The sequence below is a fragment of the Grus americana genome, chromosome 8 (genome assembly GCF_028858705.1).
Source record: "Grus americana isolate bGruAme1 chromosome 8, bGruAme1.mat, whole genome shotgun sequence".
Classification (NCBI taxonomy): domain Eukaryota; kingdom Metazoa; phylum Chordata; class Aves; order Gruiformes; family Gruidae; genus Grus; species Grus americana.
Genome location: NC_072859.1, coordinates 17,176,670 through 17,203,869, shown reverse-complemented (window position 1 = coordinate 17,203,869; position 27,200 = coordinate 17,176,670). Strand labels below are relative to the sequence as shown.

General features: G+C 37.6%; 1 protein-coding gene across 4 annotated transcripts in view; it reads right to left on the bottom strand.

Annotated features, from left to right (window-relative positions):
• Positions 1-27,200, bottom strand: part of BCAR3 (BCAR3 adaptor protein, NSP family member) — a 109,050-nt gene that overhangs the window by 45,092 nt on the left and 36,758 nt on the right. For 3 of the 4 annotated variants that reach the window (XM_054833794.1, XM_054833795.1, XM_054833793.1), the window contains exons 3-4: positions 26,261-26,375; positions 8,009-8,336 (exon numbers count right to left, since the gene is read on the bottom strand). In XM_054833794.1, coding sequence (XP_054689769.1) covers positions 8,009-8,336; positions 26,261-26,375 — 443 coding nt within the window. Of the gene's footprint in view, positions 1-8,008; positions 8,337-15,127; positions 15,249-26,260; positions 26,376-27,200 lie in introns of those variants that run through there. The other variant, XM_054833796.1, reaches the window with a different exon arrangement.

Sequence of the window (27,200 nt, the reverse complement as noted above, 5' to 3'; positions counted from 1 at the left end):
AATTATCTCACAACCACAACAGCAATGAAAAATCCACTGGCTCTACACTTTTTTTCAGCTACAGAAAGACTGAAAATACCTTCAAGAAGAACAAATTGTGAAGTGTAACAAAGCAGTTTAATGTATTAAGAAGGCTAACAAGGGTATAGAAGAAGAGGAGTTGTAAAGAACTGACTGTAGCTTCTATAATACTTGCAGAGACCAGCAGGTAGTTCACCATCTATCATAAAAAAAAACATATCAGTCCATAGCATAGGAGAAATTGCAATGCAGGATACCTTATGCTAACACTTCTTGCTGAAAGGAAGAAGTATAGCTACAAATGGTAGTTTTTCACCCAGAAGGTGACAGATTAACAGGTGCCTGGCAGTTGGTAAAACTTTTGATATAGAAGTGGCCTATCATAATCTAAAAACATAAGGACAGTTATCATAGTACAATATTATCATGGTCTCTTCTGATTTATTGTATTTTTAAGAAGGAGGCCTCTAAAATGGTTGCTGCCCTGATTAAGAAAAGTGTTTACTAGAAGTAAGTACCCAAGGGCAAGTGAGAAAAAAGGTATTTTAAAATTGTAGTTGCCTTTTTGATACATGCTTCCTACCTATCTTCATTCAGGGACTGAAAATAGTCACTTGCACATTTATCTGCAGGATTGTTGGTTATTAGACATGTACCAACATACTGTTATGTCCTGCAGTATTCATGGAAAGTGGATCTTTATTTAAAGCATAAAAGTGGTGGAAAGGAAAATAAATGGTCACATGTGGAAAGAAGGCCAGCTGAGGAAGTGATACTGTACTTGGTACACATGAATAGGGCTCTCCAGAACCTTTACAAAAGAGACCAGGAAACAGAACAGCTAGGAGAGAAACTTTTGGTGTGACGGAAGGAGTAATTCAAGAAACTTTCCACTACATACAGTGTCCTATGCCCAAAGAAGAAACAGCCTGAAAAGACAGAAGGTTTTGGGAAGCTTTTAAAAAATAACACTCATTTTGGTTGGGCTCTGAGAAATTTGGGCCCAAGTTTACCTGGGAAGTAATTCATTAACAATAAGGTACTGATCCCACAATTACTTTCAAACAATGATACAGCTGTGTCCATCCTATACGGTACTTCATTTCCTCTGCTCAGAAGCTGAAGGACTCAGGTTTAATTAATCTCCAATATTGGAGATTTCATACCTGAAGAACTACATTGCATTCTATATCCATATCTATATTCGGAATCCAGCCATTAATAGCTTTATACCTCAAGACTAACACCTTGCTAACTTCCAAATGTACTGCCCTCCAAGGACAAGGTCCTGCAGAGGACAGTGAGCCTGTTTAACTTTATGATGATGAAGTTACCCTATTAATGTCAGCAGTACTAGTTAAGTTTAAAATTGAACTCTTTTTTTTCCCCTGGACAGTTATATGAGACAACTATGCAAGTCACACCCAGCTAAATATGCAGAGCCTTGAAAATCAGAAATGTTGAAGAGCACAGAACATCCTAAATGACCAGATAAATTAATCTACTCTAGAATAACTCTCTGCTGCAGCAAGTTCAATGCTAGATGATAGCACTTTATCGGAAATAATGGGGAAAAACACTGACATAAAAAAACAAGAGGAAAATGTCTGCTGACCAGTACTCAAATTAAGAGTCTAAAGTCTGTCTAAATATACACCTATGATACTTTCAAAACTACAGAAACTAAGTAGGTTCTTAGTATCTGTATGCAGATACTTCGGGCTAACCTATAAAATACATTTTAGTTTACAGATTATTTGCCACATTTTCATTTTTTGCAACAGGGTTCAGTGAGCATTGGAAGACGTTAGAGCTACTGGTTTGCCCATGTCCTCAGTGAAAGAATCAAGCTCATCACAACCTGCCCCCTCACCCCTCCCCACACCAACCAGATGAAATTTTTCTTTTTTTCCTAATTTTTCCTAAACCATGTTAAAAAAAAAAAATGTTGGATATGAACAGCTCACATCTGAGATTTTGGTAGAGTAAAAAGTAGCTGTTATGTCTTTATACTACCTACAAAAAGGAATAGTTTGTAGCCACATAAAAAGAGTAGTAGTGTTGTAGCTACAATCGCATTCAGGACTATCAGCATAGCCAGGAATTTACAAGGCTTGAAAACACAGAATCAAGTTAGGAGAAAAAGAGAAAATATTAAAATTATAGCTCTGTAGTTGCAACTATATGCTTCTAAATATACAGACAGTTAAAAGTAAAGCTTTAAAAACAGGGAAGGGAAAAAAAAAATCTAATTCTGAGAAGCTGGTAGGTCAGAACCTCTCAGGAACAGTGATACAACAAAGCATCCCAGGCATTATACATAATTTAGAGAAATGTATAAAGTATTTTGATTCCAAGCCAGTTCCAACAGCACAGTCCTACTGTTTGCCAGTGACTCTATTCTTGAAATGTCAGTATAGACAATGAAAGGAATTTGAATAAGAAATCATCTTTGCAAGTGTGAACAGATTAAATGGTTACTGGAAAGACAGCTAGTAAACAGGAATTAAAACAGCATATATTCACAAACATCCTGTATAACAGGAAACAGTCAGTGTAAATTAATGTCAACTTTGTTCAAAGGCTTTAATTAGCATGAAAACTTAGAATGATCATTTCTGGCAGATGGTGCACTTCAACACTTCCTAGGGGAGGGTCAGCAGAGGAAAGACAGTGACAATGCAAATGTGTGACCATGCAGTTTCTGCTAAAATATCCAAAGTTTTATTCTTCAAAGAATCCCATACTACACATACAGGGCAAGAACAAAACTAACTCAACTTTCTTTCCATCAAATGCTAAATGTCTCATACATATACTTTTATCAGTCAAGTATCTTTACTAAAAAGTCTGAGTTGGACACACATGAAACACTAAGGGCTTTACCAGGCATGTTAAAAAATGCATAAAAAAATAACCTTGTTCATAAGAAATTGTGTTTAGCTTTGCTTTTACTACCGTGCTAGATCACTGATCCTGAAATTTATATTAAATTCCTTCAAATCATCACAATGAGAAAAAAAACAAAACAACAAAACACAACAATACCAATTTGGTGCAAATTTGGATCCTATTTCTGGCCTCTTGACAGTTTGCAATTTCACATCAGAGCTGTTATTAAACTGAATTTCACTTAATTTTGTTGTGAAGCCTGTTTGTTTCAACAGGAATACAGGCTGGGGTTTTTTTTTCCTATTACTTTGCACACAATAGAGGAATTACTGGTATTGAGAAAGGAGCACCTTTTTTCTTTCCTTCATCATGCTTTAAACTGATTGTGAAGATCACATCTTTATTAGCCTGATTCTCGAAGAGCACAATGTTGAAACTATCATACCACTTGCATTATTTCTCTCCCCACAATACAACTTTGGAACTAATGACCTGTTTGACAGTTGAGTATCAAAAATGTATTTCTTTCTCATAATTTCAAAAAATAAGTGGCTAGAGGCAGCAGAAGGAATGACTTCCTCCATGACAACTTGCTAAGAAGAAAACTGTGGCACGAGGTTCAAAATTTATTAGTCAGAGAATCCACATAAGAAGAAATGCTATGAATATCCTAACCACGGGGGGGGGGGGGCGCGGAATCTTTGTTCATGGCTATTCTATACTAAGTACTGAAGAATACGTGCAGCAGCACCCATGACTATGGAATGGATTTTTGTGTGTCTTGTAAAAACACTAATTTCAACTGAAAATGCCATCTGGAGGAAAAACCTTCAGAATGTGTCTTATACTCCTCTTTCTTCTTTCCCTGATATGTGGATCGGCTTACCCATAATGGATAATACATATGCAACCCTATTGAAAGTCAAACAAAACATAAGCCTTGTATGAGAAACAGGTCTTTTGGAATCAGACTGTTAGTTTTTATAAAACTGTTTGTTATATTATTTTTTTATTAGCAAGTTTAGGAACACGGAACAGTATAGCTGTCAGCTGCCAGACAAGCCAAGCAGCAACTACTTGTTCTGCTGTCTCGCAATCACACTGCCTCATGAAACAGAAAGCATAGTATCAATAGTGGAATCTACTCTTGCTTTGGAATATTTGCAAAAGATTCTTTGCAAAAACTTTTGCTCCATTCCATCCTCTTAACAACCCTCAGAAATTCCTTGCATCTCTACAATGAGGAAACATTTAAGAATGTTTGTCTCAGAGCCAGTACCAGACCCACAGAGACAACTATTACCTTAACCCAAGACTACATGGGTACTGTTGACATCCAAATGAAATGGTGTAGAATGTTGAAATTAGTCTTTGACAGCTGCCTTCATCACTACATTCAAATTTGCTGTGGTAGTGCTAGTTCTGCATTACTTTTAGGTCTTGTTTATCTGAGGGATATTTGGCTGCATTAATAAAAAAGCATGAAAATGTCACAAATCTGTTAAACTGGAATGTCAGTCAGAGAAAACCATAATCATCCAAGCGCACAGGTAGTTCCAAGTGACATCATTTTTTCTGACGACACAATTCATTACCTTTTTCCTATTCTCCTTACTTTGGCTTATTTTTTGTCCCACAAAATTATGCATTGTGTATTTATAAAGATTACTTTACTAATTTTTAATTATTTCAGTGTAAATTCAAGTTTGTGCTTTTAACAACATGAGGCTATTGTTAACAACATCCTCTCTCCGATTTTTGCCCAAATGTAGGTACGACAAATCTTCCTAATAAGGACTGCAGAGTTCTGATGCGCTTGGTCACAGAAAAATTGAAGCAAGTTTGACATTTCCAATATTCATTTATTTGAAATGAAATATGCCTTGTAAGGTCTATAGACAGTCTAAAATTAAGCATATAATTGAGCTAGCATTGCCTACGAAAACTAGGAAAGTATTGGAGGTGGAGTGAAAGAACATGTACCCTTCCCAAAACACTAGAATAGAGAAACAAGAATTATTCTGCTTCCCTGGAAGAGGTACTAGTTAAGATAGCTGCACAAGACCATGAGTATCAGCATAGTGAAATGAAGCATTTGATATAACAAATACAGCCAGGTACTTTTTGTCTCGGTAAGAAGAGCAAGATAGATGTCTGGCCTGACCCCCTTCATCATCCACACAAATGTGAAACTTTAAATAATCAAAAAGAGCTTGAGTTTCCTGATGGCAGTCACAAAACACAGGCCAAAAAAAAGACTACAGGTTCTAGCAACAGATATGCATTTGAACAAATTTTCTTTTAAATAAAAGTATCATAATATAAGGTGAAGCTAATTAAACAAAGATAACCATGAACTAGGTGTCAAAGGGAAATTCCAGTTGTGCTTTATTTAGATTCAATTGTCAACATCAGATAATAAAGAATATTGCACAGAAGCAGCTTTACAGTTTTACAGGTCAAAATAAGAATTCTCTCTTGAAAGTGAAGAAAAGTGAAGTTCTTTTTCAAGAGAGAATTCTTATTTTAGCCAATAAAAAGAACTTTCAAGAGCTCAACTGCTTCTAACTTTGGCCATTTATTATTTCCAAGAGACTCTAAAAATGAGATATAGGCCTTCTCAAGAATGATTTCCACAGCCCCCCCCCCCGAACTAATTAGCACAGGTGTACATTCCCAAATCAAATAGAACATAACCTTACTGTACTGAAAGCTGACAAAATAATTTCTCCAAGTTTTCAGTAGTGACTCTCAGGTTTGAAAACACTTCATCTCTTGTGTGTTTTGTTTTGGTTGTTTTTTTACCCCCCTGAAACTGCATGAATTAGTTACTGCAACATTAGAAAAGTGCTTTTGTACATCAGAATTTTATTTTTCCACGTTAAACCAGAAGATACTAGAAATTCCACAAAGACATACTATTTCTGGTCATATATGTGTAAAAATCCTGACAGAATATAATCCTACAAATAAATTACTATACATACACTTCGTCTTGGCTGCAGAGTAATGCAATTAGGTAGCTGTAATATAAGACTGGAGAAAAGTTTCTGGAAATCAGAAGAGTTCTATTAGGCAATGACACAATTCATTACCTTTTTCCTATTCACCTTGCTTTGGCTTATTTTTTGTCCCACAAAATTATGCATGGAGTATTTATAAATTAAAGATTATTTTACTAATTTTTAATTATTGAAAAAGTTATCACAGTTATGTTTTTAAAATTAGACTATTAGTTCTGGTCTACTGACATCAAATATAGCATTTGGGTTGAACGATGCATCATGAAAAAGTTTGATTTAAATGTTTGTTCAGACTTTTAATGTAAACAGCATTATAGCAATGAAAGACTGATTTACTCCTGAATATACCTTAGCATATATGGCAGAATGCTTACCACAGGAAAATCAAACTTACTCTCTCAATTTTCTTTTAAGCATACTAATGAAAGGTACAGAGTCATCCCAGTAAGACTCAAGAAGTGATATACTTGCTGAGTTGGTAGTGTCTTCTGCTGTAATACAACTGGGCTGTCTGGTCATGGACCAGAAGGTATAAAGATCAATCATAAAAAATTAAAGAAAGCAAAAGTTAGAAGTTGTTACCATAGCATTCAGTGTGTGTTTTAGCAAAGCAATTGGATGATCAAACACAGGAACAGCACTTGCTGCAACAACTCAGACAACACAAATTCTATTAGCAGGCTGCACTAACAACATCCTTTGAATCTCTTATTATTTCAAAAGCATCATGTTTTAATTCTGAGCAGGCAGAACTTCTTGCTATTTTCCTCTCAAGCATTCTGTTCTTACTCTTATTGCTTGTGCAAAAGTATTCTTCACAAGACAAGGAAAGTTATCAGTTACAAGTATAAATATATTTAATATGGAGGCTTTGGTCTCTCAAGAAAAGAAAATATCTCTTGCAAATCATGTTTAGTGACTGCTCTTGAGAAGGAAGACATAAGATAAAACTTCAGTGTATACCACCATATTCTCTTTATGGCAGTTGCCCTGGCTCCTTGCATTCTCTAAAAGTATGCAAATCAAAGAAGGAAATTATGTTAAAAAGCCAGTTCATGTAAGAAGGTACATCTCAGAGATCAGTGACTGAGGAATACTAAACACACTGAGGGCCCTTTTCCTTTCAAAGTGAATGGGGTATAGAGAAGAAAGACTTAGTTTCAAGTGAGAAGAAAGCTTGATCCTGTATGCCATAAGTAAAAAGCACACAAAGACCACTCTACACACACAACCCCACATAATTAGAACTGTCCTTCCCTCAAAAGATTTGAGAACAAGAAATGTTACAGTGATGGACACAGCAAAACTATAAATCCTAATAATAAACAGGGATAATTTGCTGTTAGCTCAGTGTATGCTGGGTTCCACCAAATCTTCAAGAAAGATAACTCGTGTAGTTCTAGGTTGGAGGCAGCTGGAATGCCACTCATTCTTTTTCCTCTGCACTCCATCCATATAAGCACTGAATCCAAATCAAAACCAAGTTTAACCAGTTTGACTTCCTGGTTAAAACTGCTCTGTTAGAACAATGCAAAGGGTCATTTCAAAGCAATTCAGTGACTTTTAAAAGTTTCCTCCACAGGAATAGTACATGCAATGCTATATCTTTTAAACATTCAGAAGCAATACCTAGTCCTTAAAAATTATTTTTAAAAACTACGCAGATGTCAAAAGACTAAAAATCCAAATCACTAGATCCCACAGAAAGAGTGGCATAGAATGGTATTTTAAACATGTGTGAGTATTTAACAGACTGATCTTATTGCAAAAAGAAAATTATTTTGAAACCTAAGCTATTCAGTAAGTCAAAAAAAGAAGAAATTTCAGAATTCCTGAAATCTATATATCAGATTCACTCCTCCCTCTCCCCACCTCACACGTGTTTCACACTGTTTTTTGTTTGGCTTCTTCCATCAAGACCTAAATTGAGTACTAGGGAGAAAAATGAACCTCTGTTAGAATGCAGAGTTATAATAAACAGCTGCACCTATAACTGGATATTTAGAGGTCTAGAAAAATGCATAATAATTCCTATGCAACAAACATAGGTAAATCAAGGTTTTACAAGGTACCTGGCATGGAGTTTGTCGCTCTTTCCATTTTGCAGAGGGTACTCTTCTATAACATCCTGTGCAAAAGGTGGCTGCTGCCGGTGTGTTCTGGTATATGGCAATGTTCCCGTGTGGCTAAACATATCACAAGAACTAATGGGAATTGTCCCCTTCTTCTTCCTGGGGAGAGTGCCATGGATAGAGATCTCTTGGAAGGAGTCTGGGTGATGCTCGGTTGGCGAAGGTTTAGTGGTCAAAAGGTCCATGGAAGAAGCTAACGAGAACTGGTGGTTCACTGGGACATTTCTGGGAAGACTTGAAAATTTTCCTGCAGCTATCATTTTTGGTGCTAGAAAAAACAAAAACAAGATTTATCATAGCACATCAATCATCAAAGCCTCCACTTTAATGGAAGTTAAATAGCATGACTAACAAAGGCATCTAGAACCGAACTTCTGCTTTGCTTTGAGGCAGTCGAATACCTCAAGATGTAGCCTGTATTATAATCCTGTCACATTGCTCCCAATTGCACATCAGGCACATGTGTATATTAACTTTTATACATGTGAAAAGTTACAACAAAAAACAACCGATCTGGAGACACATACAAGAGCAGGACCCAAGCAATTCTCCATTTTTATCCACAAAGTTCCTCTTTTTTGCTCCTTCACACTCTCTGAAGACTCAGACATCAACTTCGAATCATTAATGAAAAGCAAAGTTTTAAGAACATTTTGACAAAAAACAAAGGACATGCTACAGCTTGGTTTGGAAGAATGTATTTCTAAGCCTGGTAATTAGCATACTGCAAGGAAAAAACTGTTTCTGAAGAGTCTTGCTCAAGTAATAAATCTAGCAGAAAACTGGGCACATATTTCTAACAGGCTGCAAACTAAGGGGCTCTACCCAAGAGATAAGGGCAGGAGCAGATTACCGGGATTCTCTTCTTCAGCATGCATAGCCTGCTGGCTCAAATCATTGTTGACATTAGGGATTTGCATAGCTGTCAGTCTCTTGTACAATCAATTATAGCCTGCCATACAGTACAGGGTTTTTTTCTGTTATCGTGAGCAAAATACTTCATGAAACAAACACTTCAGGCGCATTAACAGGTTGCTGTTCCTCAAAAAATGCTGCCTTGTGCTCACTTTATAGTGTTATATTACAGAAGACAGGCTGCCTTATTCTATACAGTTATATTTGCCTACAAAAGCCACTCTATGGAGTGGCTACACAGACCTAAACGTCAGCCAGTCCTACATTATTTAACCTAGGTGGTAGTCAACCAGGTGCCTCCTATAAAACTTGGAAAAGCCACGGAAGCAGCAGAGATTGATATGAAATCAGAAAGCAGAAGAGCTTTTGGAAATAACAGTTATGGGCAGGGAGAATCTGTTCTGACCTTGGTCAAGTTTCATGTTGAAAAATAAGAGTAGCACCCTGAAGGCCCAGCAGCCTGGAAGTCAGCTGCTTACAGCTGCACAAGAGTTCCTCTGGTTCTGGGGAATGCACAGGTGTTGCAAAGAAAACAGAGCTGGCTCTATAGTCCTCCTGCTCCCTTTAAATTTAAAAATTTAAAAAAATTTTAAAATTCAAAGGGAGCAGGAGGACTATAGAGCCAGCTCTTCTCCAGCTTCAGCATCACAGATACTATCGAAGTGTTGCTGCACTGAAGCTACTGTTACTTCTACTCAGAGGTTATCATAACAGGCTCAGTGTTACAGTAACACTAAAACTGATCTCAAATTTATGGAAGAATTCTGCCATTTCCTGTCAGCTGCATTGCAGAGATTCACAGGCTGGATAAGGTTTCCAGGCTTCCACAACAAACCTCTTCCCACTTCTCCCTTATTGAAGGTCCTACAATAAATACTCGCTAATTACACGATAAACAATATTTAGATTTTTTTTTTCTTTTTTTACATCTTCAATTTGCCAAGGCTCTGTCTGAGCACAGCTACTACGTACTAGAGTAGAAAAGCCTCTGGAAATAGCATCTCTGCCCAGAGAGAGTCTGACTTTGGTCAGGTTTCTTGTTGAAAAGAATAGAAAAGGGTTGAGAAATTAATAAGAACTGACATTATTAGTTACACAGATCCAAATAGAAATTGAAATCCTAAAGAAACCAAACGACACTCTCACAAAAAAATCTTCAATATGGGCCCTTGATATGAAATACTAAATCACCTCTCCGTTTGCCATGTGGTTTGAGGACAGAGTTTCTGCTGGCTAGTATTAAAAATATCACATAATTATTTTCAAAATAATCAGAGTTGGTTTTGTTTGTTTTTTTAAAAAAAAAAAAAATCAGCTTTTCCATCACAATTGTTCTCAGCAAAACAAGTGGTCCAGAGATAGGAAGCTCTAAAATGCAAATATAGCTGAACCAAACTGACAGAGCTTGTTTCCAGTAAATTCAGCTCTATTATTAGAGAAGAATGATAAAAACAAACTTAAACAGTAGGAGGGGGAAAAAAGAGCTTCATATAATTCACACAATCATTTGAAAACTCAACTCTGTGTTTACTGTAGTAAGGCAACAAACATCATTTATAAAGAGTCTGAAAAATTGGAGGCTAGCTTGCTCATATTGCACATACATGTTATTATTCTCCTTTTTGGGGCTGCTGAGATTCTGTGCTTAATAGATGTACTTTCTTATTGGTTTATAAAAAACACCTCCAAATCTCTGAATTCTGATTATTTAAGTGCAGGTTATCCAGTCAGAGGGATTTTTCTTAGGCTTTCCTGCAACATTACCACTATGCTGAAATGGAACACGTGACATTTCATACAAATGGGTATCAAAACCAATGAAAGCTTCGCTTTAATAGTGGATACCAGATGAGTCCACAATAGGCTTACAATGACAGTAAACTGTCAACCACTTCATGTTTGAGAACCCATAAAGCAAGCTGAGAATTCCCTCTCCTAACCAAATCACAGGATAATTATTACAGCAATCCAGTAGGTTTCCGATCCAATAGTCAATAGTCTGAGAATTTAACAAACAATGACCGTCTGAAGTACGGCATTTTCCGTTTAACCTCCCCTCCAAAGAAGCCCTTCTTAAGAAAGAAAACCAAATTCCCTCATTTATGTCCTAATCATTGCACCATTTAAGTCATTCTCAATAACATCCCATGATTTACAAATTCAATACCCAATCCTCAGATTCACGCCTGAGTCTTGTTTTGAGGAATCAAGTTAGAGTTCCAAAGTTAGTACAAAATACCTACATTCAAGAACTTGCAAGACACTTAGCAACAATTATGCGTGTACAGAAGCTTTGATAATATTTCAAGCAATCCTCCCTGCAAAACCCCTCAAAACAACCCCCCACCCCCCAACACAACAGGTCTGCTAACTTCTACCCATAAATGTATCTGCTTGCCTATCTGCTGCTCTACTATGTTTTCTTCATAAACGCAAACCAAGAACTACAACAATTAGATCAGTAACAAAAGTCCTGCCAAACTATCCATAAATTTTTCTCGTATTGAATATAAACAATGCAAGGAGGGAGCCTCTTCAGCTGAAGACTCTGGAATGTCTCAAATACTTTAGCATATGATTCAAAGAATGTTTGACTTTACTAGATATAGAAACCCTGAAAATTTTACTCCCTAAGAGACAGTGTGCTTTGAACATCTGCCATCATAGCAGAATGATAGCCCAAAAGGAACTGATATTTAATGGTACACATTCCTATTTGTTAAAATGCAGCATCTAAGAAAACAGAGCACTTTGGAAGTCATACAAGTTTCCTCTAACTAGATGCAAACAAGATTGACTCATGCCAATATAATGTTAAAAGGCTAGGTGAATTTGTATTTATATAGAGTGCCATTTCTCTTTCTTCAGTCTGTTATTTGGGAAAGTATACAAGAATGGAATCGACAGGAGTCAGACTGTGAATTCAGAGAATTGGAGGGCACGAAGGGTTTCCATGTAACTTCTGACATCCTGTTTTTTGTTACAAATGAGGGTGAGGGAATACAAATGAAGTCTTTAAATCAACATGGCATTTAGCAAAACAGTATGAGACTGGACATAGAATAAAATATGTATCTGGTGGGCAAGACCAAACACGCACCAAGCTCTAATCCAATGGGATGTGCATCTCTTCACATCATTGCTCAAAACAAAAAAGAACCATATGAACAATGAAACAAATAACCTTCACTTCCCCAAAATAACATACAAAATATCCTCCTACTCATGTCTTGGCTTTACAAACTTTCTGGCTCAGCTTGTCTTCATGAAAACTTTCTGATATTCACACAGTTTGAAGAAGCATTCTGATGGTTTGTTCAACCCGATACAGGTATAAGAATAAGTGCCCTTTCCATACCACAATATAACACAACTAGTGTCACTGGCTGTTATTTTGTTGTTTCAATACACCGGAAGAAGGGAAGTGAAGGAAAGGGAAATCTCCAGTTCGGCCTCAGAGATTGATGAACAGCCTAACAAACAGTCCAAGGCTGTACATGCTCATGCTAATGGAAACCTCATAAAAGGAAAGAGAAAAGCAATTTCAGAGTTCCAAATCAGACTCTCAAGCTATCTCAAAACTCTCAGTTATATCCAAACCAGTTTTGGACATTAAAAGATTCACACTTCTCTCAAAGTCTTACTGATCTGCAGTCCGGGTGATCTCTAACAGTTCTCCCTGTTAGATCAAACTCTCTGAAGTCTATACCTGGTGTTAACATACCACCAATGGTGGAATACTTAAAGTCTTACCATGTCTTTATCATTATATATGCTATGAAGCCAAGAAGGCTTGAATGTGGTTTTAATACATCCAACTGCCTTATGTTCTCAGGTCTTTACAAGATGGAGTCAACTTTTGTGAAAACTCTACTTACTTTTAACACAACAAATTTCCTCACAGCCTCCTCCCACCCACTGGCCCTCCCTCCCTCAAAACCAGTAACAATAAATTACAATGAGTGCAAGATATATTACTCTTTTCTCCCTGCTAAGTTACTTGGCACATTTGCATGCACTATGCAGATGCACACGGGAAATAATGAAAGTGATCGACCTTAATGATGAAGAAAGTCAAGTTCAGGACAAAAAACAGATCAGTTTCCTTGGATTTATTTTTTTGTGTGATAAGAGAATAAGTTAGGGAAACAGAAAAAGCATGACTGAGAAGCTACTAAAGTTAACATATCACAGGAAGAAATACAGTTAAAACTATAGCCACTATAAACTCAAGGTAGATTTCATGTTAATTGTCTTCCTAGAAGCAATGTAGTCTTCTTCATTAGTATAACAAAAAAGAGAGGATTCTTGGTCCCAAAATGGCTTAGAAGCAGCTTTCTACAACCTGTATTTTCTGGGGGTTTTGTCTGTTTGTTTTTAAACAAGATAAACTGATGTGGTAGCTGCTATAGCAAACAGGTCACAGGACTTTGAGAAGAATATTAATGTTCAAGAACCTACAGCCCATTATGATAAGGAGAAATAGATTGAGGAAAGCATATGCAATAGTTCAAAGGCTTCAAGCTACTATCAGAAAAAACACAAGCCTGTCAAACATCAAAAACTCCCCCCACAAGATTACAGCCAGGTCAGTGCTTCCAACAGGTCTTGAAGTGCTATCAAGCTGTTCTTGCGCGCGCGCTCTCTCTCTCTCTCTCTCTCTCCTTCTATATGTCATGCAATTTCCACTCCCCCACATATCCTTGCACTGTAATCTGACAATCTATTTAAAATGTTATAACTATTATTCTCAGGCAACAGAAAGCACACGGGCCAGAATAAATTATCTTTGAAATTTCTCAGTTTTGAGATGAGAGAAACAGATAAACCCCGCACTTCTCTTTTTGTGAGTTTTCATACGTAGAATGCCTTAATATCTACAAAAATGCCATGAAAAAGTGATCATTGAAGAAGATTCAATAATAAGTAGAGACCTCCTTATTTGGCCTATACTATGAAATTATCTCAGAAACTTAAGTGCCCCACCAATTAGTTTGGTAATCCTGAATGGTATGAAGCCTTGACTTGAAATAAACATTCTCTCCCCATTTTACTGGCAGAAATAGAGGCCTTCACCAAGGTTACAGTCAAATCTAAGCGTTTTTCAGCTAATGCTTCAAAATACAAGCTTTTGTTCCTCCTCTAGTATAGGAAGTCATTTATTATTTTGCCTGCTCCTCTGTTCCCACGTTACTGAAAAAAACCCACAAAACAACCCACTCTAACTAAAAAGGAAGTATTTAAAAAACCTTTTCAGCAGTAAGTATGGGCTTAATTATTTTGAACTAAATACCGACTTACAGAAATTGCAAATCTGGACAGAAAGAAGCACTTTTATATATGATCCTCTTTAACTGACCAAAAAAAAAAAAAAAAAAAAGACAAAGCATTTCTTTTCTCTCTACTCAGTGAAGTATCTCGATGACACCAGTGCTTTATACTTAAAGAATATTTAATAGATTTCCATGGGCTCCATTCCTATAACACCTAAGCATTGTATCAAATCTCTCAGCAGTTACTGCCACAGGTATAGTATTTCTAGGAGTCCGCAAGTCAACCGCCGCCAGGGTCAGGGTTTGCCCTGCCCCTCCCTTCCCTGCCTCGACAGAGGTGGCGGGACAGAGGCACACTCACACACACACACGCACAAACCCAGCTTTTCATTCTCTGCCCGAAAGAACAACGCTCTCCCTAGAGTTACCAGTCTGATCACTGCTGCTTCTGTCCAGGCTTTCTGGCGTTTAGTTGGAGGTTTTGTCCCAGCCAAGCGATCTCTTGGCAGCGAGTCCCGTCCAGGTCCCTCGGGGCTGCAGAGCCCCACGGGCGGCGGTGCCGGGCAGGACGAAGGGGTGGCCGAAGGCCGGACCCACAACAACCAGGAGTCCAGAGCCCTTCCAGTAAATGAACTGGGACGTTCTCGAGAGCCCAAGGCAGGGCCGTACCGCGGTAGAAGCCGGCGCGTACACTTGCCCCAGCCTGCCCTAAGGAAGAGCAGTTCACGATAACTAAACTAGGGGTGACTCAACCGGAGCCTTCCAGGAGCGCCTTATCGCTCACTAGGCGGGCCGCGAAAGTACGGACCTAGTTCCGTGACTCTTCCGTTTTCACCCCAGCAAACGAGACCGACTCCCGGGCGCCACTCACCTGGCGAGCGCGGCACCGGCGGGCGCGGGGAGGTGGCGTCGGGCCGGCCCCCGCAGCCCCCCGCGGCCGTGCGCTGCGTGCAGCAGCTCAGGCAGCGCCGCGGCCGGAGGCGCTCTGAGCAGCACAGCCAGCGCCGAGCCGTGATTTACGGCTCTCCAACCACACCCCTCCGCAGGCTATTCAGGCTGAGTCTCGCCGAACCCCCGACACACAAGTCGTTTACATGCAGTGACCTCTCCTTGCCCTTTTTCCATGGATTTGAAAACTTGACTTCCATAATTTCGTCTCCCAAATTAGTACTACGGCAAAAATTAACCGTTTCTTAAATCCATCCTGTTCACGGATAATTCAGGTTTTATTACATACTTTACACACACAATTTACTTACAATTAGCAGACTTCCCCTCATTCCCCCCGTGTTACATGAAGTTATCTGTGCAACAGGTTGGTGGGACAAAATGCATTTTCTAAAACAAAGAGTCAAATAGCTGTAAAGGATCGAGACTTATTGACAGAACAGATGCTAGTTAACCTTTTGTATGTATACGTTTTAAAACAATCAGATAATTATAGATAGAACATTAATTTTTAACAAATTACCTCAGGCATCTTCAGCTGTACCACTGACTCAACCAAAGGGCTTTTGCTTAAATAGAAATCAAGGCACACTCAGTTGACATTTAAAGCACTGTCTAGATCAAATCTGTATTTGTCTCTTCCCTGTTAGCTCATTTTTTCAGGCTGCCTGGCCAACATTTCTCTGGTTTTGCCACAGTTATCCCAGTTGTCCAAAGCAATTTTGATAACACTGTTCTTTCCCTCTTGTCAGAATTCATAAGCCAACATTCTGCAAATCTCTTCACAGCTATCCTATTGGCATTAGCTTTCCAGAGGCAAATATTTCTCTGCCTAACCAAGCATTTAATTGATTTTGACAAATATTTGATCCCTACTAGTTGTATGGTTGTTCTGTTTTGAGAGATCCTCTTCATGTGCTATTTTCATTTCACTCTAACGTTTAATCCTTTCTCTCTCTCCATTTTTATCAGGACTAGCTTTAAGAGCTGCTTCTAATGTATGTACTTCAGAGCCTGACCACATGAAGTTGCGGTCCTAAACTATCTAAATAAATATCATTAAGGAGCAGATTATTCATCTTCCAGGACCTCTATGTACTATCAAACCATCATCAAAAATAAATGAAACTGTGGCATTCTCACTCCAAACAAGCTACATCTGGTGACAATAGCAGGATTAAAATTCCACAGGGCGACTTACCATAGTGACATATTTAGGTACTGGGTATAACTAGGACATCTATCTCTGTAGTTTGGGCTTTTATGCATTGTCCAGAACACCGAATTTTGCAGTCTGAGCTATCTAAAATATCTTACAGCAAAATGATTTTTTAAAAAAATTAAGCCATCTGATCAAGACAAGATTCTTTAGCCATTGTGTATGTTGCAGAAGTAGGAGAGGAAAGTTCTTGGAAAACTATGAGTATTTTCATAAATATGAGTAGAATCTTTGCATAAGAAAGCTCAAGTAAGATGAAGTTCAGTATAAAATGAGAGACAAAAAACAAAGGCAGAGAGTGCTCAAATATGCAGTAAGAGAAGAAGAGACAGAAGATCAGAAAATTAAATTTATCTGATATACCAAGGTAAAGGAAGCTCACAGTAACATTCCCATAGCAACCCCACTTTGGTTCCTTAAGGTAGGCATGAGCAGTAGGTAAGCATTAGCACTGCTGGTATCGCCACACAACTTTTACAATAACAACTTCCAAAACAGAAAAGTTGAAGTAAATGTGAAAGACGACACTTTCCCAAATGATTCACTCACTGGTGCTAGGACAAAAATTCAAAGCAATTTCACATAAAATGAGGCCTAAATGCACAACAAACTCTCACTCCAATCTTTTTTCAATTGAGTTTTTCCCCAAATGCCGTAAGCTACTGATAAACGAGGAAAGCTAGCAAATCTTGAATAGCTGATAGCACTCTGCTTTTGTCATTGCCAGTTGCACAAAAGCAGGTAAGTACTGAGGACAGAGAGGTACCAGAAATGTTTCAGGCACAGTGTCATATTCCAGAATTTCACTGCCACAAGTGACAATCTATGGAGATTTCCTGTAGGATATTTCAGGCACAATCTTTCTTCAAAATATACCGGGGGAGGGTGGGGAGGGGCAGGGAGAGCAGAAAGCAACCAAAAACCATCAGACTGTGATCCCATCTTGGACACCACAATGTGTCACTAATGTCCTGCACAAGAAAAATGGAATTATGGTGAGAATACAGAGAGAGGACTTGACATACCTGGATTACACTTTGAGTTCTAGTATTCTGACCCATTTCCTGTATGACCTATACTTACATTTTGTAACGTACATCAAAGTGGTAGATATTTTTCACAGGAAAGACTGTATAATACTTTATCAGCTTATCAAATGGAAGATGCTACAGAAGTGCACACTATTATTTTCCTCATTGCATAAAGGAAAATGTCTTGCTTCTCTAAATCATACATTCCACAGTTCAGGTAAAAAACATCTAAAAGCACGACAAAAACTCAATTTCATTAGGACATAAGATGGTCTCTATTGGCTGATTCTAAAAACTCAGGAATTTTTCAGGCACAATAATTACATAGGAAACAATATCATTGTTCATTGTCATGTTTTATGAATAAGAACTAGAAAAGGAGAAGTAATTTCCTTAGTAACATGACTGGGTGCTAAGTAATGGAACTGGTAGCTCAGCAGCCCTGCATAAACTGTGATTACTCCTGCATGAGTCATTACATCCTATTCCTGGGAGTTTTATTCTGTCTTCAGATGAAATTGAAAATTGGACTTCATCTTCACATATGACAATTTATACAACCCATCCTTGTACATACTTGATACAAAGCTGTTAAAAAGAATTTGCCTGCAACCTGTAAGAATGAAGAATTCGCAGGACTGCCTACACTAGCTACATTAGTTGTGACTTACTTTGAATTAAGCTAGGTTAGATTCCTCGTTGCAAAAATTTTATTCTTTTCATACTTTATATCTACTTTGGAAATGGGTTTACTGAGATGTGGGATGAAGACTGGAAGCACCAATGTCCTAAAACAAGCACAGCACCTCTGTCAAGCCCTCCCCATCAGTATTCCATGTTGACCTTCCACACCTTAACCATTTCTTTATCTATATGGCATCATTCTGTCTATGTATCACCTTGCCACAGAAATGTCATTTGTGACATCAGCATAGGGGAGGCTGAGAAACCTGCAGTGTGCTGGCAATTGCTGTTCACATATCACACACTGCTGTGGCCTTCTATGGTTACCCTTGACTTCTGCTTTCTGAAGGAAGTATGTACAGGTGCACCTTTCCATCTGGTGCAAAGACACCTGTACAAACAGCTATCCGAACAGATGAGTGAGGAGGAACAATAACTGGGATATATGTCCCAAGACATGCGATGCTGTAGCTTGCGCACATTATTCGTGCCAAGAGTTGGGTATTTGCCAGTTCTTGAGAGACCATTTATCAAAATGTGCCTGGCTTACGGTAACAAAAGAGATGATGGGACAAAACAAGAGGATTCATTGTAACTTTTCAGTTTGACCTTAAACATCAGAATTCCAGTCTTCCTAAAATAACCAGGAGAAAATACATTTATTCTAAAAGCACTACTGTGCAGCTGCAATGATAAAATGCAGAAGTAACTACACAAGCTGAGGACATGGTATGCACGGATTGCTCACACAGCAGTTCTTGTAGATTTCCTGATAAACAAAAGTCAATGCAAGTTTCTACTGTAGACTTGTCTTAGAAGAGAAAGGACTCAAACAAAATGCTACATTCCCTCAACTCCCACAGATGCCACGTAGAAAAAAATAATGATCAGCATAATTGTTGGCTAGGAAATCAAGTTTATTTGCTGGTAATTTGCAAATTAATCAAAGACAAATTAGAATGACAAAGTGAAAAATGCTTCAGTACTTGAAATCTGACAATATTATGTTTGAAAACTAAGAGCTATGGCAACTGTGCTTTTTAAGGTCCCTCCCAGCTGCCAACTGAAGCAGACAAGTTTAGTCAGCAGCTATCCAGACTTCCATAATAAAGCTACCAACATCCAGTCTTGCTATTTGGTCTGTCTTGGGCCTGGAGACACAAGGTCTTTTAGAAACTCCCAAAGATCTATCTGTTATGAGTCAGTCAAGAAGCCTTGCAACCCCTAGCCTCAGAAAATTTTGCAAGCAGAAATGTCCCATAACTGATCATCCTGGAAAGAATGCTGGTGGTAAAGCATAAGGAGTTATATAAACCTTAGTTCATTCAGTGACAAACTGGAGCATGATCATGCTCTGTCTTGCTGGAGTTTCTGGCTACAGCACATTTAATTTTGCAGACCTAGAAGGGTACAAACTGGGTACATATAATACCAGATATCTGATCTTCATTTACTAGTGTCTAAAAACTTTAGTTCTGACAAATCAGTATTTTCCAATAGGAATTGGTTTACTGTTAAACTCCACTAACCTGCATGCAGCTCACTATTGTAAGTCTTAAGTCAGAAAGAAGCCAAAACTTTTGGAAGGAGTTGGGAAAAAAGTTTCACTGTAGCTATCAGAACTTCTCAGAGCTACAGAATTCCACCTATGTTGAGTCAGCTAGTATCAGCCACTGCTAGAAGCAAAAAAACCACCTAAGTATAGCCCTCAGATATAACACAAGAAAACTGAGTATCATCTTTAACAAAAAAAAAGTTAGTAAAAAAAATTAGTAAAAATAAATTATTGCGCCTATTCTGTGACAATAACACGTGTTTTTGTCCTCCCACTCTCTGTCTTCAAATTAGTATTGAAAATCATGTCAAACAACTTGTGCTGGCTTAGATTAGACAGACCTCTTTCAGAAGTTTGAAATACATGGGTAAAATTGCACTAAACTCAGTTTTCTTTTATTGACTAGTTTTGGTAAATGGCATATTAAACTGAAGGACAATACTAGACAAAAGCTGGATGAGGTTTTATGGGTTCCTTTTTACCAGGGGGTCTGTTTTCCTCTCTTTGCTTCTAGCAGTGGAAAACCTGTTACTATGAACCTAAGATTTCCTTGTAAGCTTTTGTTTTCCCATGTTTCTGTAAAAAGTCTCAAATACAAGAGAATTAACAGACTCTGTTTGTGACAGATGTTGGGGAGTTTTTCACTTAGAACATAACTGATGTAGAGACAAGGATAAACAGAAGGCCAGAAAGCAGCAATAAACAAATTCGGAACTTTCAACAGATGAAATGATACAGCGGTGTATGTTTACAACTTTGTAACAGCATCTACATTTCTGACCTCAAACAGAAATGGCAAAAACCTTCAAATCCTTGTAGCTCACAGCGAGAGCAAAACAGACCACACAGGCAGCAATATCACCTCTAACTATTATGCAGATGAAAGTGTTCAAAGCAGCCTCCTCTCCATCTATTGGCAATGCTAGCAGAATATTTTAGCACTAGTCTGGAATCTGCCAGGTTGACGCTACATACAGCTGCTCCAAAGCACTCTGGTTGTGTTTGCAATGTTTCAAAGAGAAGCAAAAAAAACCCAGAATGAGTATAACTGCTTTATCTGAGAGTGACAAAAGCAAGATATTTGGGTTTGACAAGGCAAAACCAGTTATGGCTTTATGCTAATTATTTTGGCCATCTAATAAAAACATATGAGGGAGTTCCTCAGTTATTTTACACCACAAGCAGGGACTTGTCTCTATTTATATTGTCACAAGCAAGGATCTGTACTGCTTGCTCATCTGCCTTCGTAACAGCACACATCTTAGGTCTTCTATATAATGAATGACAAAGAGAAGACCCACATGGCAAGAAAGCACTTCATATTTAACTTTACACTACTGCAGCAGAGCAAGAAATACAACGTATGCAGAAACAGTTATTTAAGAATTTAAATGCCAAACCTCTTTCCCCCACCAAAAGCAGGAAGTTATAGAATATTAATTACCTTTAATCTAATTCAGGCTTTGCACATTATTTTATATTCACCCACAACAAATTATGTCAATGTATATATTTTATTTATATCCATTAAGGCTGGCCTTCTTTGTACAACAAACAAATTTGTAAGAGATCTGCAATACATATCCCACTGAAATTGCGATCTCTCATATATAAGAAAACACGTATAAGACAAAAAGGTAAGATTCTTTATACCTTTAGCCTCTCAAAGGAAAACACTGTAAGATGTTAACAAAATAACATTAAGCCATAAAATGCTATTAATCAGAATTCAGCTTGGTAAAAAAAAGGTACTGGAAAAAAAAGTTCTAGCTCTTAGAACACATCAGAAAAAAATTCTTGTCACTTAGCTTTCTATATATCTATCCACTCATAGCTCAGCCAATGATGTATAGAAAAGTACATCATAAATAATTACAAATGCACACAAACATTTTAATAGTCAAATGATACAAAGCTTTCCAAAATAATTCTATATTTAAATTCATGGTTATAAAGGAACCAAGAAATATTTTCCATTTCTGCCAATATCCAAGGTACTTTTTTATTATATCAAAATGGACATTTGTATTTCTATATTTACATTACCCTCTCTATACGTAACATTTCTACTGCACTGAAGGAGCTGGTCACATCACGGTGGGATTCCCCAACACATCTGAAGCATGATTTATTCTTTTACTGTAGGTCATAAGAAATCATAATAAAACCACACTCCTAAAGACTTCAGCACAATACAGTAACATGATTAAATATCACTCTGTCCCAATCCCACACAGCATCAAACCCTGCTTTAGTTGTATTAGAGGACACTGAGAAAACCACCCTTCCTTTCTGGGGCGCTACGCTGTAAGTACTGGACTACAGCTTCCAGAATGTCTGTTTTGAACTGTCAATTGTTACAGGGCAGAGTGCCATGCCTCATGCTCTGGGAAGAAAGACCGTTTTGCGTGCAATAAAACGGTCAGATTACACCTAATTTGTCATCAGTTTCTCTCATACCAGAAGAAGCTATTAGAAGAGGGTAAGTTATTTCCTGGCTTCTTTGCAATGCCAAACAAACATTTCTAAGACTACTAAAAGGTGCTAGATTACCATTGAGAACATTCCTATAAGCACAGACAGAAACACAGCCCATATTTTGCTTTACTTGGGAGTGGTTTAATACCTGAATTTTGGATGCATTTTGATTCCATATTGGGACAAGCCCAGGCAAGCTGCAGGCCCCACCCTCTGACTCTACAATTTCCTTGTACCTTTGTTTTCTGTTCAGTCTCAAAGGAGTCACAGCATGCTATGAATACATGAATGGATACTGGCCTAGATGGCAGGACACCAAGATCCAGAATGTGCTGCGGTGCATATCAAAAGGTAAGTCAAGAAACAGGCAAAAGGATTGTGGAAAGAGTATTTATGGCTCTTCACATTCATACCTTTCTGAAACTTCATTTTTGTTAGATTAAATGTTTAGAGACTGAGAAAGTATTCTCGGAAAGCATCACTACGAGGCTTAGTGTGGTCTTTCACGTTTCACTTGACATCTACTTTGCCACTACCTCCTACAGGATCCTAGACTTGAGGAGCTCTCAGTTTGACCCGGTACACAGCCATGTGGTCTTCTGCTCATGAAACAGCGTAGGAAGTATGTTCAGAACTCTTAACAATTTTGCATTTAGGAAGAAAGTTTGCAGAAATTGGAAACATTTTTCCACTTGTGTATTTTGATTTGCAAGGAAATTAAATATAGTGATAAGCCCTAAGCAAATATTTGAGATCATCAGGATTTAGAGAAAAGAAAACTAACATGTTCTTGAAATTTGGAAGGCTGCACTCAAAAGAAGAGATGAAACACTGCACGTCAACTGCAGTTGTAGCTTTTAGGCCTAAATTCATTGTACCAGCTATCGGCACTTGCCGAGTGATCTGCCAGGATGTCAGCCATCTTGGGATATCTCTACGATCAACTAAAAAAATAGACACCTCCATATGGTAATTCATATTGAAAGTGGACTGAATTATCTGCTGAATTCATCTGTCTCTTTCTAATATCTAGAGGGAGCACAGAGTGACTTGCCTCCTTATAGAACACCTTCAGCTGTGGTTTCACTTTAGGCAGTGGGGCTGTTTCAGCCACGAGGGCCCACCTCTGCTGTTTCTTCCTTAGCCATTCGTACTTGTACTAATGTTTATGCAGCTGAACAGTGAACTGGCATGAGGAGTTGATCTGGATGAATATGAGGGGAAAAAAAGTTGTTTTTCAGGCAGATAAATTTCCCAATGAATTCACTATGTAGCTGCAGAATTTTACGAACAACAAAAGGAATGATATAGGATGGAAAAAAGCAGTTAAAGGAAAGCTGAAGAGAGTACAGACTGCTTAGGCTAGCATTTTGGAACCCTAGCTTCAGTGAAGGTCAAGAGTGAATGGCACAGCAGCCTTTCAGTTTTTTAATACTGATCAAATATATCAGAGCCCTGTTATTCAAAGCACTGATCGACTATAAAAATCATTCTGCTGGACTGAAATGGTTTAACAATTTTGAATGGTTATTTTTCTACTGATCAGCTAACGCTACTCATGTCAAACCAGTTATTCTAATCACTTCCCTATCATTGGGTGGCATAAAAGATAGCGTAAAAGCATATGGTAGTGAACTTCGTATTGTGTACTCTCCCTAATTCAAAAGATATGTGATCATGTGCACATATTTGATCCAGGTCAAATGTGTTGCTGGGCATTATGTCTATGCACAGATCTTGGTATTAATTACTGTGGATACACAGCTCGAGTAGCTAGAGTTAGACAGGATGAATCCAAATCTCAGTGTACTGAGACATGTTCTGTGAAAGTAGTTTCAGACCAGTTAACAGTTTAGAAAATAGAAAGTGTTTTGACAAGATTTTCCAAAACTTAACTTCACTGTACAAAGAAATGCTTAGTCCTATAAAATTAACCTTGTGAAATGCTTACATATTAAAGTGACTTATCACATCAAGCCCCGTCTGGAAACTGTTGAACCAGCAACAAATACAATACTGTTTAAAGCTCAAAGTAACAGCAAACAGAAGAATATAGCCTTTGCTCTGCACTGGTAAGTACATTAGTAGAACATTAGTATTTATTTAATAAATTTCATTTAAAAATTTTTTTTCTAATGTCTGACTTCAGTACAGTTCAGTGCTGGAAAACAAGCATTTCAGTGTAACTGATTAGGCACTTTGCTCCTAGACACAGCACTCTGTCAAAGACAGACACAAAACAAAACCATGTCATAATAGGCTGTGGACTAGATAACAACCATTAGTCCCTACTGGAAAACAAAACAGTCTGCACTCATGTATGACTGACTGAACTCATCTGTTTTGCAGCCTTTCCAGAATTCTTTAATACAATAGGCAAAGCTATCTAGGATGTAAATATCCTGGCATAAACAGAACAACTCAGAGATCAATTTGGCTCTATTTTTCAAACACATAATTCAATTATACACTTAATTGTTTTCATTAGCCAAAACCAGAGAGTGAACGAAATCATTGCTCACCAAGATAAACGCCCATAAAAATATGAACCACCACTACTTCTACTAGAACTTAGCTTAAAGAACTCTAGCACTTAACTGCCCCCCTCCCCCCCGCAAAAGAAAACCAACCAAAAACCAAATGGCATCGTGCTGTCACCTTGCAAGACATATGTCCAGAGGTCAAAAAATATATACGCTCCAGTTTGGAGATAAAACATTTGACTCCAATTCAAATTCACTGAAATCACCAGCAGTACGGCAAGATTAGACTTAGCTCAACAAATCTGAGGCTAAACAATCAGGACTTGTAGCTATATTAATAGCATTTGGAACGTTCCAGTGAGTTGATTGAATGTTACATGACTATCTATAAATCAATTCACCATGTGAATGACAGTTTGAACAGTCCTTTCCTCTGGGAAAAAAAAGTTACATTGATAACTGCAATATAGTCCTCACTCCAGGACCTGAAAAGGTTACAAAATGCAGTCCCAAAGCCACAAGAAAATAAATTCTAATTGAAACGCATCTAGTTTCACTGCAGTAATCAGCTTGAATAATTTCCTAATCTGTTCACAGTAGCAGTTACATAAATGTCTAATTTATATTCATATTTCAGAAAATTTAAACCAATGAATTGTAGAAGTTATGTAATTGTTAAACCTATTTTGAGCTCCTCAGAAAACATTGAGAAAATACACTGATGTACTTATATACAACTGGTTCTAATTTCTTCTGAAAAGTTGAAGTAGCTAAATACATTTTATGAATATTCAACTTCTACGCATGCTCCAAAAGTCTTTTTATCTTGACCAAGAGAGGGTAAAAGCAGGAATGTTAGCCAAGTAAATCACTGCTTCACATTAAATTTGTAAAAGCCTTAGGCAGTGATCTTTAGAATTACTGGGCAGACTGCATAATACTTGTTATCTTATTGTACAGGATATTTTGAGAATAGTTAACAAGTCTAGTTCTATAACATCTCACTATATTGTTCCACTCAGAATAGAATGTCTTACAGGGCTTGTTCCAACTCTCATGAACTTGAGTTGAATTTTGATACTGAACTGAAAAAGCATCAGAAAAGCTACAAAAGATGTAGTGATCAAGTCTTAATTCATAGCAAAGTCCCAAATGGAAAAGGAGGGTCAGGTCTGACTGTATAAGCACTTTTCCTCTCTCCTCACTAGGGATGAGGTGGCATATACAGAAAATAGCTTGGTTTAGACCTTTTGATATGATCTTTCCAAGTGAGGAAGACATTGTGACACAGTCTTCCGTCAATTATGGTCTGTTAACATTACTGTATCTTGTTAAGCTGAAAATTGAGAGAGCAACAGAAAGTGAAATCAAAGTGGAGCCTTTTCTAAATGACAACTTCTTAAAAAAGTACAGGTTATATTATTTTTTAAAACCTTCCCAAAAGATTTATGTTTAGCTCTTCTTCTTGTCTGTGTAAAGTACCTCTGTGATCTGTATTCAGAGCAGTATCCTAGGCTAAATCACAGTATTAGTTTATAATGTCTTTGTGACAGGAAAGCTCAGGTTGCCTTAACTCAGTCTTTAGGAGACAACATGGAAATCTTACCTCTCTTTTTTTCTACCTCCTGAAGCAGCAGGATATTGGAAACGATGTGTGTTCGGTGGACTTGATTTTCAATTCCCATTTTTCTAAGATCAACTTCTGTAAGATGAAGTAAGTCCTGTAGCAAATGGCAGAGTGAGGAACATACTATACCTATTAGTCCAGGAGAATTCAAATTTCTTTCAGACAGGTTTGCTGTTTCTGATACTGTAAGCTATGTAACAGCAAACAGAAGTATATTTATGTGTTACATGAAGCCCCTTTGTCGTGATAAGCTACGTCACTGAAGGGATGAAGAATTTTTCTTTTAAAACATGAATTCATTGTCTCTCAATTTTTTCTCAAAACAAAACTGGTCAAGATAGCTGGAGAGTCTTTAAAAGCTATGACTCCTTTGAACAAACAAACAAAAAAACAACCCAGAAGTGCTAGTATGCCTATTGCATTTAAGCTAATGAAGGACAATAAATCTCAGAGTGAACTGAGGGGCATAATAATATTGGAAAGGAAGGTTTTGGATAATCAAGAGGATATTCACTGTAATTAATACATAACATGAGTTATAACACTGCTTAGAAGAACGTGAATTTTCAGATAATGCATTTGGGTAATCAAACTCGAACTGTTCTCTTTTATTGCCCTTTCTCTCCACAAAAGTATTACTATTTTCAAAAGAAGCTGCTAAAAAACTCAAGGCATTATGTAGAAGTCAGTAAAAAAATTCAATTTGATGTTGATTTATAAGCATGTACAACATGTCATTCAATGATTACATCTTTCAGAGCAAAAGGAAAATGCATCCAAAGCAGAAAATTTATGATCAAATGTATTTCTTTTTATTTTTACTGTTCTGTATTTTCACTGTAAATCAGATAAAGAAATCCATAGGATTTCCATACTCCATTTTATTACTGGCAAGTCACATTACTAAAAGTGGCCTTTT